This window comes from Colius striatus, chromosome 4 (genome assembly GCF_028858725.1).
Source record: "Colius striatus isolate bColStr4 chromosome 4, bColStr4.1.hap1, whole genome shotgun sequence".
Taxonomy (NCBI): domain Eukaryota; kingdom Metazoa; phylum Chordata; class Aves; order Coliiformes; family Coliidae; genus Colius; species Colius striatus.
In genome coordinates, this window is record NC_084762.1 from 73,020,000 (window position 1) to 73,040,640 (window position 20,641).

The 20,641-nt window shown below is 44.5% G+C and overlaps 1 protein-coding gene across 1 annotated transcript; it reads right to left on the minus strand.

The window, feature by feature from the left end:
• Positions 1-3,626: 3,626 nt before the first annotated feature.
• Positions 3,627-5,225, minus strand: LOC133625340 (GSK-3-binding protein-like). Its single transcript, XM_061995589.1, has one exon. The coding sequence runs from the start codon at positions 5,164-5,166 to the stop codon at positions 4,567-4,569; it is 600 nt and encodes a 199-aa protein (XP_061851573.1). The 5' UTR covers positions 5,167-5,225; the 3' UTR covers positions 3,627-4,566.
• Between the last annotated feature and the right edge of the window lie 15,416 nt (positions 5,226-20,641).

A 20,641-nucleotide genomic window follows, 5' to 3' on the forward strand; every position in this document is an offset into this window, starting at 1 on the left:
ATTGCAAAGTTTGTAAGAAGTAAAACAGATCTTGGCTACTAAGAAGTGTCTGAGCTATGATATTTGAAGTCAAATGAACAAGCAAGTCAAATGTACCTAGCAAAAAGCAACTGAGGGGAACAAAGCCACTTAATATTTGAGAAGAGTATTACAACATGGACAAAAGACATGACAGAATAAAAGATTACACCAACCTGAAAATAATGGCCTGGGTAAGTGATGAATGCAGGGTGAGGAGAGGAAAATTGTGGAGCCAGGGACTAGTAGGAGATGAGGGATGCTCTTTAGATAGAGATGGAGATGCCGGAAATGATAGAGATGCCACCAACACTGGGACTGGGTACGGCTGGCCAGAACTTAAATTGTGCACTAACCAACCCACACTCTTCTTCTCCTTTACACCTTCCATAAGACACACATGTTATTTACTTTAAAACCTGTTTTTAAGGACTTTGGGCAGAGCTCCTACTTTCCTGCCTACTTTCCGGCCATGTTTATTTTGCTGAGTACCAATATCAACATAATCTTGCCAGGAGTCTCTATGTGCTGGTGCAATACATAACTGTAAGTTAAAAAAGGAAACAGCAGACATAAGGTGAACAGCAGACAAAAATCATTCTGCATGCTAAACTTATGGCTAAACTGAGTTACTTTCAAGAGTTTCAGGAAACATAAGAGTAGAAAGAGCAAGACATAACAAGGATGAGAAGCTTATTTTTGGGCAAAGGGTGAGGAAAACGTTTTTTCAGTCACTTGGAGAAAACTTAGGAGTTAAGCTGTAAGGTAGACTATGAATGAAAAAGCTGTAGCAGCCTTGTGCCATGCTAATGCAACACCACAGAGAGGCACGTTGAAAGAGGAGATTGTGAGTCTTTGGTGTATTTGTTTATAGTATTATTTAAAATTAAGTTTACCCCCAAAATACAGCCCTCCCATAAATATAATGAAAATCAGCTTCTTCCTCAATGCACTGCAGTATCCCTTGTTAAAAATACCTAAATGGATTGGTTTTGATCCTACAGCTCATGTGATCCACTGCAAAACCTTGTGCGTTGAACATGTTTCCTCACAAGATGGAAAGAAAACAATAAACCTAGCTAAATGCTTGTTATGAAAATGTCATTTTACTCCAAATTTAAAGCTGAAGTAAACTATATTTTCACTTACAAATGAAGGTGGACCTGTTTGAGCAGGGGGGTTGGACTAGATGATCCTTAGAGGTCCCTTCCAACCCCTACCATTTTGTGATCCTGTGTAAGTATATTGTGAAGTCCAAAATGTACCCAAATTTGCTTTTTGCTTTGCTAGAAGCCAAAAACTGGTATCTGAGGAGCAGCACAGGCTAAAAGTACTGAAGAAACCATATCTCTAAACCAGATATATTTAAAGCTTACAAAAACATTCACTGTTCAACATTTTTTATCCCGTTTGGGAAACAAAGTAGAGGATGACTTTTATATCAAAGTTTCTTTCTGTTTGTACGCCTGTGTAGCATAGTGCAAGGCAATATCTGAAACAGAGAATTTGCAATGAATCAATGGAAACCTTCTGGCAACACTTCAATTGGTCCAACATCTTGTAAAATCTGGCTTCCAAAACCAAAATAAGCCCCGTCCGATCCGTTCCCTTACAAAGGAGTGATGTGCTCCATTTTGAAGACGGTTTTAAAGACTTATAAGCAAGACGTGACGATAAAGGTTGCTGGCATGAGCTCAGGATGTTCACGTTAGGAGTGATGAAAACGTGTTGGTGAGTTATGCAGGTTATGTGAAGCAAGTGCCAAAAATCCTTTTACCAAATCATCACACACGCTACATAACACTTAGCTCACTATAACTCTTTTCATATATACATCTCCCAGCCTTGCACAAAGGAGAAAGTAAAAGCTATTTTAGAAGTAATTTAGGAAGCTTAAAAACCAGCCAGTCACTGTGAAATTTATTAGCATCTTTTCTAAGCCTCACTTCAACTGCCAGTTTATTGAAAAGTGTTATTCTAGTAAAATCCTTAAAAGGAATGTCCTGAGGCTTTCAATGACTACAAAGGACACTTGTAAAGTTAGCTGTTCTCATTAGTATACAGAGGCTAGGATTTGGGGAGGGGGGAGGGGGGAGGATGCAGAATCGATGCATAATTATCGGTGGCAAAAAACTCAAGTCAACCGTGTCAGCTTTCAGAATTTCAGCTGACAGCCACACATATACTTTTAACTGCAGTCGTGTAACAACTCAGGCCCCATCATCTGTATTCAGTTTTTAGCCTGTTTCCTCCAGCACTTTTAGTAATTAAACTGCTCATACTAGGGAGTGAAATTCAGCATCGACACAGCAAATACCTATCTGCCCCAGCATCTAAAGGACAAATAGGAGAACAACTAGTTTTTTACTTGTGGGCTAGTGGTTATATTTGAAGATTTCTTTTGAAATTGAACTTTTTTCCCCCCTTTAAAAAACAACAAAATTTCAAATAAAAATTCCTTTGAAGTAAGGACAACCTCCTTGTTACCTTATTGTATAATGTAACTAATGGCAGATCTGAGTCCTTTCCAAGTTGTGCAAAATGCCACAAAAGCAGCTAACTTAAGAGAAAAACGACTTCAGATGTTAGTAATTAAGGAGGTTCTAAAATGCACTGAACTTCTCCCTTTGCATTTTACATACTTTGATATGGAAAAACTGCATTCTACTTATAAATTAATCAAGAGAAAGCTAATAATAACATCACGTACCATTCTGAGTGTATGAGGAATTCAGTTATAAAACCCTTCAGCATCAGTATCTATCAGTAGTTGTTAGCAGAAAAAGAATATCTAAAATATTTTGTAGATTTGACGTGTTCTTGAAAGAACTAATGGCACAAGCAAATGTTGCTGCATAAATTGCTCTCTTGGACAAAGGCAAACATCTTCCATTTTCTTTCATGTGGGATTGCTACCTTCTTCAAAGCAGAAGCTTTCACCTCAAATTGAGTGGGGGCTGGGAGATTGTTATGCTCCAGTCTGCCTGTGTTCAGTTCTGGAAGCTCATTATTTGAGTCCTAAAAGCCTAACGTCAGATTTTACCAAGGAAGCTATTCAGAATAGGTGCTAGAACTCAATCATAATTAGCATCAAATTCAAGGGTTTAAAGATTTTTTGTTTTAATTGTTGCCTTGGATGACTCTACCTTCCTTTCCAGTCTTTTATCTTCACCTCTCCGCAGAAAATGAAAAAAAAAACCCACCCAAACAAACCTCCACACAAGTAACCACCACGAGCTCTGTTCCTTCCCCAATACAAGATACCTAATTTTGGTTTCAGTGTGATTTGACTTAGAAATTCCACCAGCCACATTCTCTGCTGCTCGAAGGGGCGTCTCACAGCTTACGAAATGAACGCTGCTGGCAAACAAAGGGGCTCACTTGCATCTCTGTGCATTAATAACCGGTGTCCCACTGCATCAGGCTATGCGGATTGTTGTGGGGATTTTGTGTGTGTGTGTGTGTGTGTGCGTGCGTGCGCCTGCAAAATGGAGATCTCGCAAGTGAAAGATCAAGGGGGAACGTGCCTACTAGAGCATCATCCACATAGTTTTGTTCTCATGAACCACAATTCACTTCCCTTTAACAATAAGACACAGACTCAAAAATAAAAACAAGAACCACGTTTATTCAATACAGACAGGTTAATTAAGACAGTAAGTCCTGTAAATCAGGAACACAGTTCAAACACTCCGGTACGAAGTGCATATATTTAAAATCAACAGCTGCACCTTGTATTCGAGCCATTGAGTTTGTCGGGGAACGGAGGATTCCGGGTTGGGGTAGTGGGTTTTTTTTTCCTTTTCGTTTTTTTTTTTTGGTAGAAAAAAAAACTTGTTTCGGCTACCTTACGTGAACAATGCATCTCAGGCTCCATTCACTCATCAGGCTTTACAATTTTAAGTCCAGCTGCCTTCCAGCTTCGATATTCACATTTTAAAAAAACTGCTTCATACAGTCACAACGGGGGAAAAAAAAAAATACTCAAAACGTCAAAATAATCGTTAAAAAAAACATTACCAACAACCAAACAAAAAAAGCCCGGGCCGGGCAGGAAACACCTCCCGCCGGGGTCAGCGAGAATTATTGCAAATGGCTCCCGGGAGACGGAGCAGCCCCGCGGCGGCCGGGGCACCGGCGGCGGGGGGGCTGCAGCCCCGGCCGGGTTTCCCGGCGGGGGGGAGGAGGAGGAGGAGCTCCCGGGGAAGGCGAAGTGTGTGTGGGGGGTCACAACAACAGCGCGGGGCGGGCGGCGTGCGCGGCCTCCGCCGGCTGGAGAGCGGCGAGGCTCGGCGCCGCGCCGGGGGTGACCTTGGGGCGCGGGGGGGGGGGGGCACACCCGCCCCACCCCAACCGACTCCGACCCGCTGCGCCCGGCCTGGCCCCTCCGCGCCCGGCAGCGGGACAGGGGGGCCCCGCCGCGGGGGAGACTTACATCGCGGCGGAGCCAGCGCCGCTGTCCCGCAGTCCGGCCGGCCGCGGCCCCGCCGCCAGCGGCCGCTTCGGCCGCGCTCCTCCGCTCCGGCCGCCGCCGCTCGTCCCCGCCGGCTACTGCAGGGGCTGCACCACCGCCGCCTCGGCCGCCTCGCCGTCCGCTCCGCTGCTCCCCGCCGAGGCGCTGCCGCTCGAGGCCGTGGAGGCCGCCGCCGCTGCCGCCGCCGCCGCTAGCTGCAACCGCCGGACGGCTTCTTTGATGAGGTTGCCGGAAAGGATGAGCTGCTGCAGGAGCCGATGGGGGTCTTCCTCCTCTGCCGGCCCTTCGCCCGGCCCCGGCGGCGGGTGCTTCCTCCGTCGGGCGGCGCTCCGCAGCCAGCCGCGGCCGCACAGCTGCTTGGTCACCCGCTGCTGCCCGATCCTGTCCACTCGCGGGGGCTCGGCGTGCTGTGGATGGCCTTGCGGCGGGGCTGGTCCCCGGGGCGCTAGCAGGCCGCCGCCGGTGCAGCGCGGCGAGTAGGGGGCGGCGCGGTCGCGGGCGCTGCCCGGCCCCAGGTGCTTCGGGGCGCGGGGCGGCGGCGGCGCCCGCTGGGCGCTCAGCTGCAGCACCTCGCCCAGCTTGGCCACCAGCGCGTCTACCTCCTTGGAGCCCGCTTGCCCCACAGCAACCGAGCGTTCCAGCAGCAGGAAGCGCTCGCCCGGGCGGCACGGCATCTCGGCCGGCGCCCAGCCGTGCCGTGCCGCAAGACGCCGCCGGGACCGGGGCCGCCGCCCCGCGCGCACGCGAGCACACGCGGCTCCGGCGGCTGCGGTTGAAGCTGGAGCTCGGCCCGCTGGGGTTGGTTTGTAAACAATGGGTGACGCGGGATCCCGGGCGCCTCCCACTGCGCCGGGCAGGGGGGGGACGCCCCCGCCAACGACCGCCCGCCGGCCGTTCCCGTGCCGCTGCCCCGCCTCGCGGCAGAGGGGGCGGCTCACCCGCCGGCTCGGGGGCGGCTCCCGGAGCCGCTAAACGGCCGCTCGGGCGAGGCCGCCCCGCGCCCAGCAACCGCGCCGCTCCCGCTCCCCCCCTGTCTGCGCGCCCCGTGGAACGGCCCGCTTTCAAACCCCGCACCTCGGGTGTCGGAGGCGGGCCTGCGGTGATTGGCAGGAGGGGCGTGAGGGGCGGGCGGCCCGGCCGAGGGAGGCGCGGGGAGGGTCCTGTCGCCCGAGACAAGTCCCCGGAGAAGGGCGGCAGGGGGTGGAACTGAGGAGGGCGAAGAGTCCCCGGGGAAGGGTGGTCGCCTGCCAGCCGCCCGCCGATGGGCTTCCTCCGGACGCCGCGCTCGCCTGCCTCTCGGTCGGGGCCAGATCTGCCCGAAGTCCGTCGGCCCGGCAGACACTGCTCCGCCGAATCGTTAGTGGTCTGCAGGGCTCCGTGTGTGAGCGCCTGCCCGTGCCTCTGTAACCGCCAGCCACACCGGCGAGGCGGCAGTTGCCGGTTTCTGCGTTCACTTTAACGTTTCCCTTTAAGGCTGCACGTGGAAGCGATGCTTGCGTTTTCCTAACAGAGTGCCGGCGCGTTCCTGCGCGGGTCGTCAGGCTGCAGTGCCCGTTGCAGCCGTCTCACACGAGACCCCGTTCTATGACCGCCAGACGCTCGTGCTGGTGCGCCCGGTACCGAGGGGCCGGCACACCGGTGCGCTCCTGCCGGCGCCAGCTCGCTCGCTCGCTCGGGCATCGCAGCTCTGCTGCCGGGTGTGCCGGACACCTCCGCGCGGCAGGCAGCACAGTGCTTTGGGGTTTAATTCCTCGGCACAGAAGCGCCATTGGGGTCTTATTTTTCCACCACTAGAATTATCAGTCATGAAGCAAGGCTGTGCGGGCGTCAGGGTTTTCTACCTGGCGGCAGTTTACTTCATCTCCTGGGACCAAGGCTCTGTCTTGCATCTTCCTGTCCCGGTGCCATTCCTTCGCTTGAATCCATCACCGAGTTCTTTAAACTAGTGCTGAAGTTTCTACAATGAGCCTTAAATTTAACATTTTCTAGATGTCAAAACTCTGGGGGGACAGTCAAGAACACTCTCATTCATGTAACTGGACAGGAGGTCGCCACTGCCGGGCAACAGCTAGTAAAATGGAAGTTTTTCTACATGTGTAACTGCTATCAGCACCATGCCCTTGATTAATCAGTAAGCGGTTAGCAAAGGAGAGGTCATGTCCTTTGGTCCGTTTGTCAGTGTTTTCCCGATCTACTTTCACTTGCTGTACAAAACGAAAGAGGTTCTGTACATGTGTGCATCTGTTTGTCAACATGCTGTCACCTGAACATGTTACTGGTCACTTCAGGCAGGGTGTCCAAGTCCACTGCTACATCTGCAGGCTGGATTTGTATGAGCCGAGCATAAAACGTTCTACCTAATTGCACATCCTTTATTCACATGTATGTTTAATGTAATGATACTTTCTTATTTTCAGCACTTTCTTGATAACTGGCAACCAGGTAGTGTTCTGCAGATGGTAAAAAAGGCAGATCTTGTTTCCCCACACCAAAATATTTTTAGGCAAACATTTCTACCCTTATTCCATAATTATGCAGTATCTTTTCAAGTGAAATAAAGGCAGGCCTACACAGATGCAGTGGATAGATCTTCTTCAAGGGAGATCTATATTCAGAGCACTTCTGAGCAGGTAATCTGGCATTCTGTACAAGCAAAACTGCAATAAACCAGTACAGCTTATTCCAGGCTTTTCTTCTCCTCCCACAAAAAGCAAAATAAGCTATAGCAGCAAAAGCTCAGTGCTGCTTGTGATTACATCTACACCTGGGGCTTTCATGAGCCCAGCAATGATAATCGCAAATCATGCTTCATTGCATCCCTAACCAACAGCAGCTCTGGGAAAAGTTTGCAGGATGGAGCAGATCAGTGCCTCAGATAGGGAGCTCAGAGCTCAGTCATTAGCAGAAGCCCAATGTCCTCAGATCTTTTATTAATGCAAAGATGTGGTGATGACTGATGGACAAATGACTGAGTATAAGTACCTGCTGAGGATTTTAGGACTAAACCCACTGAAAATACATTGAACACTACTAGTTTGGGTTAGCAGTTTTACCACCTCAATAAAGGGAGTGTCATAGACTTTCATATCTTGAGTTAGCAAGCAGGTTGAGCATTTCAGATTATGTTCTCCTAGAGGAATGGGGAACCTCACCCATGACTTTGGTGTTCTGACTACTCTTTTCACAGTAGAAGCGAAAAACAAGAGAAGAGCGGAAATGATGGAGGAGACGGTATATCCTAAGTCAGATCTAAAGTTCCCCCTCAAACGTTTGTTCGTGTAGGAAAACTACATCAAGGAGAGCTCAGTATGAACTTATGTCATACTTACACGTGTAGAGCAGATCTCAGCATGTCAGCACCTAGAGACCTTTCTGGCATTAAACCCCAATCCATGCTGGGAGCATGCCTAAGGTGTCTGCAGCCACTGTCGGATGTTCCTGGCAGAAATCACTACAGCACCTTATGAACTGTTAGCTGTTTGCTGCTGTCTCTCTGTAGAAGTGAGAACAACAGTGAGTTTTGCCACACAAGTGTCTGTCGTACGTACAGGTGCCTTGATGCTGACTTCGTGTGACAGGATTGGCTGCCAGGTCAACCCTGAAGAAGTTAGGGCTTCTGAAGTTGTAGCCACGAGGTCATTTGGCCCGAGTCCTGAGTTAGCTAAAGCAAGATATTCTCTTTTAGATCAGGAGAATCACAGCCTAGTTATCACACTTTGTCTTCTACTGCAGCACTGCTTTTACTTTAGCAGTTTACCACAATAATTTAAATTTTAAAAACCCCCAAACCCCAAACATTAAGCATAGAAGCAGGTTCTTTTAAAAATCAACCAGTGAAAAACTGTTGACAAGATTTTTCTGACCACCAACAATGTTTCTCTGAGCAGTAATTTGACAATGAGTGCAGCAGCGATTCCTTTTTTGTTTTGAAGGGGAACACATTTCTCTGTATTGTCTGTTTCAGTTTTGGGATTGCCAAAATTCCCACTGCAAAATGATGTCTAAGTCATTCTATTAGCAGGATGTTACATTTGCAAACAATACTTGGTTCCTTTATGTTATAATTTTTTATTTGCACTCTCACTTTGTGCACATTTTTAGAAAACAGTCTGTAGGATATTTTTAGTTACAACTGACTTTCGGATATCCCTTGCAGAAGATAAAGCCTGAGTTTCATAAACAAGTGCTACTTATATTATTTATGTGGCTGTCTATAAAATTCTGACATAAGTTTATAGCGTTTCCTGAGGATACATATAGGTCAGTTTCTGTATCTTACCTTTTGTATTGATCCTGACAAAGTGGACAATTGGATGTGAGTTCTGAGCTTTAAACCTATTAAGGACAAAGAAAGAAAATGCTTAAATCCTTCGAAGTCCACAATCCAATGTCATCTCAGTCCTTCTACTACATGTATATATTCAGGATCATGTATATGTTCTAATCTGTTACAGAAAGCCAGTAACCCAATCGATGTGAAATGAAAAATAGATTTTAATTTGTGCAGTTGTTTAGATTTCAACCCTTATGCCAGAGCTGCATGATCTGTGATCTCAGACTTTGGCGTTGTACATAGAAGTGAATCAGGTCGATAAGTTCCTGAGAGAGACTCTGTAGTGTTGCATATCAATGGTAAAGTATTTATAGTGTTGTTTACCGAACAGTAAGAGGGCTTTGAACTGGATAAACCCAGTGACAAGGAGGTCCTCTCTAGTCCATTCTTTCTCCAGGCATTTCTCATGTCTTTTCTTTTCCACAGAAGCTTCTATCTAGTAAATATGCAGAGCTTCTTTTCATAACAATAGTGTCAATGAAGGATCCTTGTGCAAAGCAAACTAATTTCCTGTGCACACTTTAAATGAAGAATGGGGAGAGGCCAGAACACCATCCCCAATAATAATTTTGTAACCTGCATTTATAATAGATTTCCAAGAACAAAAGACATTCCTTTAGTAACAGCTGAGGTTGCTAAGTGACACAAATGTATTTACTGTGTCATAACTTGCAAAAGCCAAACACATTAAACCTGGAGAATTAATAAGCAGAAATGTTGTGAGTCTTACCCTGACGCCCAAGGTAAATAGAAACTCATTGGCCAGAGTTTTACCTGAGTTTGGATGCCCAGTCTGAGACCATAATGGAAACAGGAAACAAGAGTTGCTTTTGAAAACATAGGCTTTCATTCTTAAGAAATTAAAATATGCATGTTTTATCCCAATACAAGAACTTGAGTTCAGAGGTATGGGGTTTGTTTCTTTCAGGTATTGTTTCCATTTACCCCCAGTTAATTACCTAAGAATTTGCATATAGGAATACTGCTTCCTACAAGGCTGGGAACTTGTTGTCAGTTGTGAAGCCAAATGACTTCTTTTTGCTGAAGTTGCCACTGTTTCTTATATCTTTCAGAAACAAAAAAAAAAACCCTGTTCTATAGCCAAAAAGCTGAAGCTGACACCTTCTTCTATCTTCTTACCTTCTCACAGTGTCTAACACACCAGACTACTGTATCCTAGCTCATTGACGCAGTCAGGACACATGTCCCCTTTGCAGAGGCCACAGAAACCTTCTTTTGGCCTGATAAGCTTATCCTTCCCTTTCCTTAAGCTGCAAAACCTCTTCTCACTCCTCTGATACACACAAGATGCTTTCAATTCCCTGTGCCTGTCCCAAAAGTGCAAAGGTGTCCGGTGTGCAGGGATTGCTTCAGGACAGTGCATTAAGCTACCTGTTTATTAGGAATTGCCAGGTTGCCTTGCACAACAGCCTCTGCTAGTTTAGGAATGAGACAGCAGGCGTGGGAAAGGAGCCTGCAGATGTCTCAGGGATGCACTAAAGTACAGGGCAACCAGGTCTTTGTTTGTTTATTCAAATGATTGACTCACTTCCAGTTTTCCTAATAACCAGAGTACATTTTAATGGTAACATTATGTTATAAGCAATGGGCCGGTGTAATCCATCGTGTGGGCTCTTATAGATTTTCCATATATGCAATTCCTGTGAACAATTTCCATTGGTCTGATCTTTTAAAATATTAAAATATAGGAACTAGAGATGAAAATGAAATATTGAACAGCCTCCAAAATCCCATGAAATCGACTTTTGCAACATCTCTTGAAAAATACCAGAGATTTGAAAGAAAATCTCATTCACCATTTGTCAAAACTCCCTGCACATTTCTGTATGTCCTGACAAAATCCCCATGCTTGCTGTTATACCTTCAATCCATAATTGTTTGTTAACCAGACACGTCTCTTGACAATTCTGTTAAAACGAGCCTATCTACAGTGAATACTGAAAAGCCACAATCAATAAACTAGTATATAATGATTACAAGCAACATGTCTCACTACCGTGTAGGCCAAAAAAGGGGGGATGGGGAAAAGCCTCTTGTCTGATTGTGTTTGAAGTAGACTTGTCTAAAATTAAGGAAGCACTTGTCCCACAAGGACCGGAGCCAATTCCACTGAATCAATGGAACTTGGGCACAACTGCCAGCTTTCTTCATTGAAATCTCTCCCTCAAGCATACTTCTGACATCAAGCCATTAGAAAAAGATGATTGTTACTTAAAAAGGAAAAAGAAAACCAGGCACCACCTGAGATCTGATAACCCTTTCTTGTTTTGAATCTGAACTGTGGGGCTTGCATAGTTTAGGGCCCATAGTTTTGGTCCTTATGGAAGCATGATCAGGCTTTGAGTGAGAAACATCTGGGGGCAACTTACTGTGGTTCTAGATACGATTACATTTCCTTCTTTCTTCTCCTTGACCACAACTCATCTATATTTTTCCTTTTTTTTCCCCCTTACTTTTTTACTTACTGTGAATTCCTCATTTTTTCTGCCTATTCTAGTCCTGCACAGCACTATGATGTATCTTTCATGGTACTCAGCATGAAGTTTGATCTCTACCACTTTTCTCTGTGAGGGTCTCAGATTAGCAAAAGATTTTAAAAAAAACAAATCTTCATATTCATTTTTCTAAAGTCTTACTATCCCTCCAGAACAAGACAGGAAAGTCTGGCTTCTTGAAAACACCTTCCCATCTTTTCTCTAAAAACATTGTGCATGTGACAGCCTGATTCCACTGCACACACACCCCTCCCCCTACTTTTACTTAAGAGAGTTCCTTTCATCTGCTTGCAATCCTTTTCCCCCTCCCCTCCATTAACTTTTAAAAATTCACATGCATTTGTGAAGAAGTGGTTTATTTCAAACTTTTTTCTTTTTTTTTTTTTAACCTGTCTGTTTACCTTCCAGCCACCTATTAGGTCAGCCTGATTTTCCCTTATTAAATCAAGCCAGTATATTTAGACAGTGAATTTCCCAATAGCAAAGTCAACAAACAAGATCCATAAATTATTACACAATAATAATTTCCATCACAACAGTAACTGTGTTTTCCTGTATGTTTTGTTGAGAGCTAAATTCACCCTCAGTGGATAATGAAAAACATCCCTTTAGGTTGCAAATTTTTCAGCATACAATGTCTAACATAATAGATCTTATGAGATCCTTGGGTGCTATTGTACATGAATAATTTAGAGTAATTGTCATAGGTCATGTCACTTTCCTCCTTCTGATGTAGGGCTCTCAAGAGTCCTCATTCACTCTTCCTCTCTTCAGAATCCTGCTGACGTGCCACAGTTCACAGCCAAGGGTGCCCATGTAAACCAGCCATGATTTTAAAATGTGTAATGATAGAATTCCAGGTTGGAAAGGATCTCAAGGATCATCTGGTCCAACCTTTATTTGCAAAAGCATGCCCTGGACGAAATAGCTTAGCACTCTATCCGTCTGAATCTTGAAGGTTTCAATGCTGGGGAATCCACCACTTCCCTGGGGAGGTTGTTCTAATAGCTGACTGTTCTACCAGACATTTTTATTCCCACATTGCACCCTTTTTGCTGAAACACATTACTGTATTTCAGAGGGGTGAATCATGGTGATTCAGGAATCTGAAGGCCCCCAATTCCAAGGCAATTTGTCCAAGAAGGAATACCTCTTTTCACTTAACCATTTTATAAAGCACTTAATAATATTAACTTTCATTATCACTTTCCTGTAAGATACACACTAGGTTGCCATCTTCAGCTAAGGAGTCATCACTTAAGTTATGTATGATCAGCATTACGAGTTCATCTATTTCAGAAGTTCCCTCCTTTGCTCTTTTCAAGAATTTACCTACATGATGGATTTTAAAATGGTCCCTACTTTAAGTGCATGTTTCTTACTGAATATCAGGCTGCAGGAGGAAAACACCACGTTGTTGCAGCTCTGTGGGTTTTACTGCTTTTAATTAATGTTCAATTGAATAAGACAGCAAATTGGGCAAAACAGTGCTAAAAACAGAAGTTGTGATGTGGTTTGTCAACAAAGTTGACAACCAGGGAATCTTGATATGACCTGTCTACATATTTGAGATTACCTTCTTTCTACCTCAAAATCATACCTGATCTGAAACATATCCACACATCAGAACAAGAGTAATTTTAAAGTATCAATAGGAAAATCTCCCATGGCAGTTTGAGTTTTGTGATGACTGTCTTCCTCACGGCTTTCCTGCTCTTCATGTTTGTGCAGATTCTCTCCAGTACTGGGCATTGCATAGCCTGCTACAGCAAATTGTGGTACATAGGAGTAGGGATTGCACTGTAGAAAATAAAATGTTAATGATGATGACTACGGTTTCCCTGGGATTCCCATATGCACTCTTATTACCACTACTACCATCATTCAGCTGCTGAACTATCCATGCTGTACTCATTGATGCCTCTGCAACTGAAGCAGGTAGAATATTAAACTGAAGAAATCTCTTGAAAAGAATGTGAGTCTAAATTGCTCTTCCTGCAGAAAATCATTCTGCAAGAACTGTGCAGTCCTAAAATCCCAAAAGAAAATCTCTTCTAAGATACCAAAAGAGGAAGACGGTTGCATTGCTCAATAAGAAACTGCTTGACAATGACAACCAGAAGGGAGTGACCAAATGAATGTTTCCTGTGCTGAGGTACCCCAGCTTTCACGGGGGTGTTGTAAGGTGACTCGTGTAACTTGTGGCTAGTCTGGCTGGCACCTCATCGTGGAGATGTAACTTGATAATGGCCTAACCTGGCTAAGCCAACCTAGTGGCAAGTTGCCTTTGAAAACCCTTCCCCACCTGCACCCTTCTCTATGTTTCTAATACTTTCTCTGTGCTGGCTTTGAGACATAGCTAGTCAGGTCAGAGGGGTCAGCCAGTGGAAAACCAAGCCTGCAAAAGTACAATGAGTTTTATGTCAGATTAGCTTTTTACACTGGATTATTTACAGTTTGATGTACATCCCTGGGAAAAACCTTTCAGAAAGCATGGCCAGCAGGCAGAAGGAGAAGTGGGACTTCTCCATTTAGCTGTGAGTTTGGCTTAACAGATTATAAACCTGCAGGTGGGGTTTCCCCGAGACGCTGACTTCGGCAGTGAAGCTCTTTTAAGAAGTGCCTGCCCTGCTCCATGCCCAGATGATTGCTCCCGCCCTTGTGCTGATGTTCACAGCCTCCTCGGGCCCGTGTGATCATCCTCCGTAGAGCTAGACTATAAATTGGGCTGTGGCTCAAGGTATGTAACTTCTCACCCAACAGCAGGGCTGATGAGCTGTGACATAAGACCATGAATGAGTAGCTGGAGGTCATAGGGCAGGAACTTCTTTAACCAGTATGGTTGCTGGAGCCAGTCTCTCATGAAACTACAATTGGAGAGATTTCAGTGGACCACATTCCTTGAACTCATCAGTGCCTGCAAGTCACCTGTGATTAATTAAAAAAAAATGCTCTGTGTGGCAGCTACGGTAGAGGAATGTTCTGCTGGGGGAACAAACTAACACATAGCTGTTATAGCATAGCATTGTGGGCTTGTATGTGACACCATGGTAGTACATCAATATTGCAGTGAGGACAGGCATCACAGAGAGGACTCTAATACAATTGCAATACAGTTAGTAGGACTCAATAACGCCACAGATCTCCTTTGCAGAATTTAGCCATGCAGATCTGTTCAGTATAGACTTATTAGCTCTTGTTACAGCCTTCCAAAATCCATTGCTTTAAGAATGACTTAGGATTAAGCAAAAATCCAGTTTCTTCATGATGACAATAAACCAGAAAGGGAGAAAAAAACTGCTTAATAATGTCTATATTTAAACTTGGGCAAAGTGCCTGAAGGTGAGGTCTTCACGGGCACTGTTTCACCAGGACTTTGATTCAGACAAGCCTCTAACAGAGGTGTGCTTCTGATGCAACCACACAGCTTGCAGAGCTGGTGTCTGAGGCAAGGACCAGTCACCATAAAGAGCTATTTCTATTGAGGCTGGTGTAAGGGACAAGTGAGCTTTTTGGACCTCTCCCGCTGAGAAAACTTGATAAAATATTTTACTTATTAGTTATATTACTTATTAGTTATATTACTTATTAGCTCTTAGTTTCTACTTGGAGAGCGTGGCAAAGTTCAAAGTAATTATTCACTATTTTGAGTGAATTCTCTCTCATATCCTTAGATATTTGAATTGCTCAGTTCATGATGAACACTTTGTCTTACTACAGCTGAGACAAAAAGTGTAATGGATTTTGGCAGGTCCCTTCCCACCTCTGCCAATATCTAAAGGAGACCAATACCAGTGGTTAAAAAATTCTAAAGAACTTCACACACAGTTTCTCATTCTGATAACAAGGCAAATGTGAGTATGATGGAAAGCATTTTCTTTCTGAACTGATTTTCTGTGCATATATCGCTGTTTAGAGCAACAAAGGAGCTATTGTGATGTAAAAATGTCAGTCTTCAAGCTGAATTTGTAGTGGCAGTTATCTGATTCTATAAAAGGAGATGCTGAAGAACTGTAAAACTCTCAAATATTTCTTCAGCAAAAAGACTGAATCCTATCATACACACTTTCCTAGTTGTGCACGTGTGCATGTTTCTTGTATGTCATTTAATGTGTGCTGCATTTTATAGCAGAATTTGTGTAATTCTTAACTTTGATTTACTGTATGATTTCCTGAGTCTGTAACTATCCTGAAATAAGTGCCATTTTGTGGGTAGCAAAGTATTTGAGTGCAGCTCACCAACTCCAAAGTGTCAGCTAGATCTATTGCACCACTATTAATGGCATATTCAGAAGAATTCTTAGCTCTACTACTGAAAATCTTCTAAGACTGTATTTAGCTTTGGCAAATGTTTCCCATGTGGCAGTCCATCTTTTGATGTTTCTATTTGCCATCTGGAGATGTCAGCTTTGTTCTACAGAAGAACTATGAAAGGCTACAAGTGAATCTCGAGAAATGGAAAAGAACATTTCAAAAAGGTTTACAAACAAATGTGCCCATAAATAGTATAGAAAGAATGAAAGTTTTATTTATGTGTAGTGGTATAGAGATACCTTTTTGGCAAGTCACTCTACTATCTGAGGGGTTTTTTTTCAATCTTATTGCTACAAATAACCCAAAAGGAATTGTAAGCAAGTTCTGTAAGAGAAAGAATATACACTGTCGTTTTCAGTTTGTTTCATGCATCTAATAATACATGCAGTATGACCAGACTTACAGTTCTTCCAGTACTCCTTATAATGAGTCAGATTTCCTGTTTTTCATAGATTTTCCTCACAACAGCTTTAGTGGAAAATATTGGAACAAAGGGTGATCTATATGTAAAACGTAAAAAACTCCTGGGTTCCCTGCACAGACAGATGCAAGAATTTTGCATTATTCTTATGGCTGTTGCCATTACTATTCATACTTGCGATGATTTGAATGCAGAATCTGTATATCCTTGTACTCAGCTACAACTCAAATAAGCATCAGAAGAGATTAAATATAACCATGTAAAGGATGTCACCTTGTGTTACGCTGCAGTAGGTTTGTTTTGCCACCAGCTACTGCAGGATAACCACTAACACGAAACTCAGATCTTGGCAGGTGAAACGCTTCCAGTTGAACTTCATAATTTGCATAATGTGGAATATTTGAAGCTATAGCTGCATCAAATAGAATTAGAAGAAACTGATGGTTGTAAACCACAGAACAATTAAAACTCAGTCCCTAGAAGTCTATTAATGTTCTTTCCAGCTATTTGTGATGTTGAGATAGGCAGAGCCATATACAGTAGTCAGAAACGATACACATTCGTTTATGTTTGTATCACGGGGAAAGGCACTGCCATCTGCCCTTAGCAATTCTCTCTCTGCTCTTTGTAAGATGAGCCCAGCTTCAATGTCATGTTAAGATTTATTGCTAACAATCTGCTTCGAGTTGTTTTCTGGTCACCAGTAGTTTGTTTGGATTTTCTTTTCTCTTCGCTGTTGGCTAGTGCCACCATGGGACTTGAGCTTGTCAGAGTTATTTTATACATCATTAACTCAGCAGTGCAGGGGACAATTACTTTCCCCTAGAAAAGTAATTCTTTCTCATAAGATGCATGTAAACCTTGGCCGTTGAGACAGCGGCTTTTGCAAATTTCCTTGAAAGCTGAATACTTGGGATTTTCTTCTCTGCCTCACACCTCTTGCTGTCATTTATACTCATGCCAAAGAACGCTACCAAACCAGCAGCACTGCACGCTGCTTCTCCCAACCTTTGAGATCGCCTGCTTTGTAAGCTTAACGCCCTTGGACACAAGTCTTATTTACTTATTTTGATGTAACTTCAAGTTCATTTCCTTTAATGATAAAAAGACGGTGGCGTGGTTTAGCCCTAAAAAGGAATGATACTACAGCCTTCACTGTGTTACGGAGAGTAACTAGGGCAGAGGCCAGTTGGGCAGCAGCCAACGCCTGACTGCGGAGCGTTTGTACGCTGGGGAGCTCCAAGGTGAAACATAATCGGCCACACTCGAAAACTAGAAGCCATAAATAGAATAACACTAATAAATGCATTCAGAGAAATGAGGGTTGCAAGAGCTGGGCTCTTTCCAGACATTCTTCCTATTTTTTTTTACAAAGTCATCATTTCATTTGTATGGTAAAGCAAGTTCTAGCTCTTGGCAGCACCCTTTCTGGAGCCTGACATATGCTCCACTTTCTTGTCTTGTTCCTTCTTGTGGTTTAGTTTGTTGAGAGACTCCAGTACATTAGTGTCAGGGTCCATGCATTTGGCTGGCTCTGAGTGTATTTGGGGTTCTGCAGTGGCCAGCTGCTGCCATTCGTGTGCTGGGAAGCTCATTTTCAGAGCCTGAAAGCTGCTCTGTCATTGAAACCTGCTCTGTCATTGGAACCTGTGAGAGCTTGGAGTATTCTGCATTACCCCTATGTTTCTCCAACATTTGTAGAATAATTCCTCCAAATGCTGTAGTTTAACCTCAGCTGTCAACTAAGCCAAGACAGCTCATGTCCCAGTAATGGAACAGAGGAGGTAATTGGACAAGTAAAAGTGAGAAAACTCATGGGTTGAGATAAAGGTAGTTTAACAAGTAATGCAAAAGCTGCCCACATAACCAAAGCATAACACAATTCATTCATCACTTCCCATCAGCAGGAAAATGTTCAGCCGTCTCCAGGACAGAAGGGCTCCATCATGTGTAACAGTGCCTTGGGAAGACAAACACCATCACTCCTTAGGTCTCCCCATTTCCTTCTTTTTCTCCCAGCTTTATATACTGAACATGATGTCCCATCCTATGGTATGAGGTATCCCTTGGGTCAGTAGGGGTCAGCTATCCCTGTTGTGTCCCCTCCCAACTGCTTGTGCAGCCCACTCACTGGTGGGATGAGAAGTAGAAAAGGCCTTGACTCTGTGTAAACACTGCTCAGCAGTAACTAAAACATCGTTGTGTATCAACACTGTTCTCAGCACAAATTCAAAACACAGCCCCATACTAGTTACTGTGAAGCAAATTAACTCTGTGATGGGTTAACTCTGGATGCCAGGTGCCCACCAAAGCCGCTCTATCACTCCCCCTCCTGAATTAGGCAGGGGAGAGAAAACATAACAAAAGGCTTGCAAGTTAGGATAAGACAGAGAGAGAGCACCCAACAATTACCATCATGGGCAAAACAGACTCAACTTAGGGAAATTAGTTTAATTTATTATCAAACAGAGAAGAGTAATGAGAAATAAATCCTAAATCTTACATCAGCTTCCCCCTTCCCCTCCCTTCTTGTGTCTCTACCTCATCCCACCAGAGCAGCGCAGGGAGATGGGAAATGGGAGTTACAGTTAGTTCAACACAGATGGTCTCTGCTGCTCTTTCCTCCTCAGGGAAAAAACTGTTCACACTTCTTCCCCAGCATGGGATCCTCCCATGATGGACAGTCTTCCATGAACTTCTTTAATGTAGGTCCTTCCCATAGGCTATAGTTCTTCATAAACTGCTCCAGTGTGAATCCTTTCCATGGGTGCAGTCCTTCAGGAATGAACTGCTCCAGACTGAGCTTCCCACGGGGTCACAGCCTCCTTTGGGCATCCACTCACTCCAACGTGGCACCCTCCACATGTTGCGAGTGGGTTTCTGCTCCCCTGTGGCCTCCATGGCTGCAGGGGCAGGACCTGCCTCACCATGAGCTGCACCAAAGGCTGCAGGGCAGTCTCTTCTCCAGTGCTTGGAGCATCTCCTTCTCTCCTTCACTGACCTTGGCATCTGCAGGGTTGCTCTCATATCCTCCCACCTCTTTTCAGCTGCAGTTTGCTCTAGCATTGTAGCCTTCTTTGCCCTTTCTGTGCTATGTTATCACAGAGGCATGACCACTATCACTAATTGCCTCAGCCTTGGCCAGTGGTGGATCTATGTTGGAGCCACTTGGCATTAGCTCTATCAGATGTAGGGGAAGCTTTTTCCAGTCTCTCACAGAAGCCCATCTGTAACTCCCTTGCTACCAAAACCTTGTCATGCAACCCCAGTACACTATCCCAGACAAAACCAGCACAGTCCTGTTCTATTTCTGCTTTGCAGGATATCTGATACTACAGCAGTGCCTGCTCTTAATGGAGAACCCAGGCTTACAGTGAGATGGGTACATTGTAATAGGACAAGGGGCAATGGACAAAAGCTGGAATGCAAAAAGTTCCACTTAAACATAAGGAAAAACTACTTTACTGTAAGGGTGAGGGAGCCCTGGCACAGGCTGCCCAGGGAGCGTGCTGAGTCTCCTTCTCTGGAGGTTCTCAAAACCTGCCTGAATGTGTCCCTGTGTGACCTGATCTAGGAGGACCTGCTTTAGCAAGGGGTTGGACTAGATGATCTCTAGAAGTCCCTTCCAACTCCTACTGTTCTGTGATTCTGTAATTCTGTGATAGCAGCTAAGTTGTCTGCCATCTCTCCACACCCCAAACACTTGAAGTGAGGCCACATACTGCTAATATTTGTTAGCACAGAGCTCTATTAACCAAGCTGTCAGCCTGACTCAAAGCATTTTCCATTCAATTTCTATCTTTGTGTCATCTGACTTGTACACTTTTTTTCCCCAGTGAGCTCTGCCCATCGTTACCAGAAGCAGCCTTTTCCAGAGCAGTCTGCAAGAACCTTAGCAATTCCTTTGCCTTCCATTATTTATATATTTTTTAATTAAAAGACAATGTTTTTCAATCACTCTGCACTGTAGCAGTATCGAAGAAGCAATGTGTGTCCCACCCAGATAATAGAGCTATGTTACAATGTTTCCTTCTGTTATCAATCCATGTTATTTGTGAAATTCCAATAGAGTTTTCTTTATTTAATGGCTGCACAAATTATCTCCCAGGAGAGGCTGCAGACCTATTAAAACTTATCTATCTCCCTTGGGCCTCATTCTCTTCTGTCTTGGTTTTAGCCATTTATACTTGTGCAAAGTGTACATCAAATATTAGGAGGAGCGTGTATTTGGGATTCAGTAGCATTTCACCTTCATCCACAAAAACCCTATATTGTCCCAGAAGTCATGCTGGCAATATCATATTTCTGGCCATGTGTTCCCACTGGCAGGGGTCACTGGGATGCCTGTAGTGAAGAACTGTGCTGGTGACACTTTCAGGTGTACACCAGCCCTGAAGGACTAGGCATGCCATGACAAAGCATCAAAATGCTTACCAGTGGAGATCAGCTGGTAAAATCTAGAGTAACACTTCCACAAGTACTTCAGAGAAGTTTATGCATGCAGAAATCCATGAAGGACTTCTTAGGTTGAGATTTTGAAGGGGGCAGAGAGTCCCTTGGTGGAA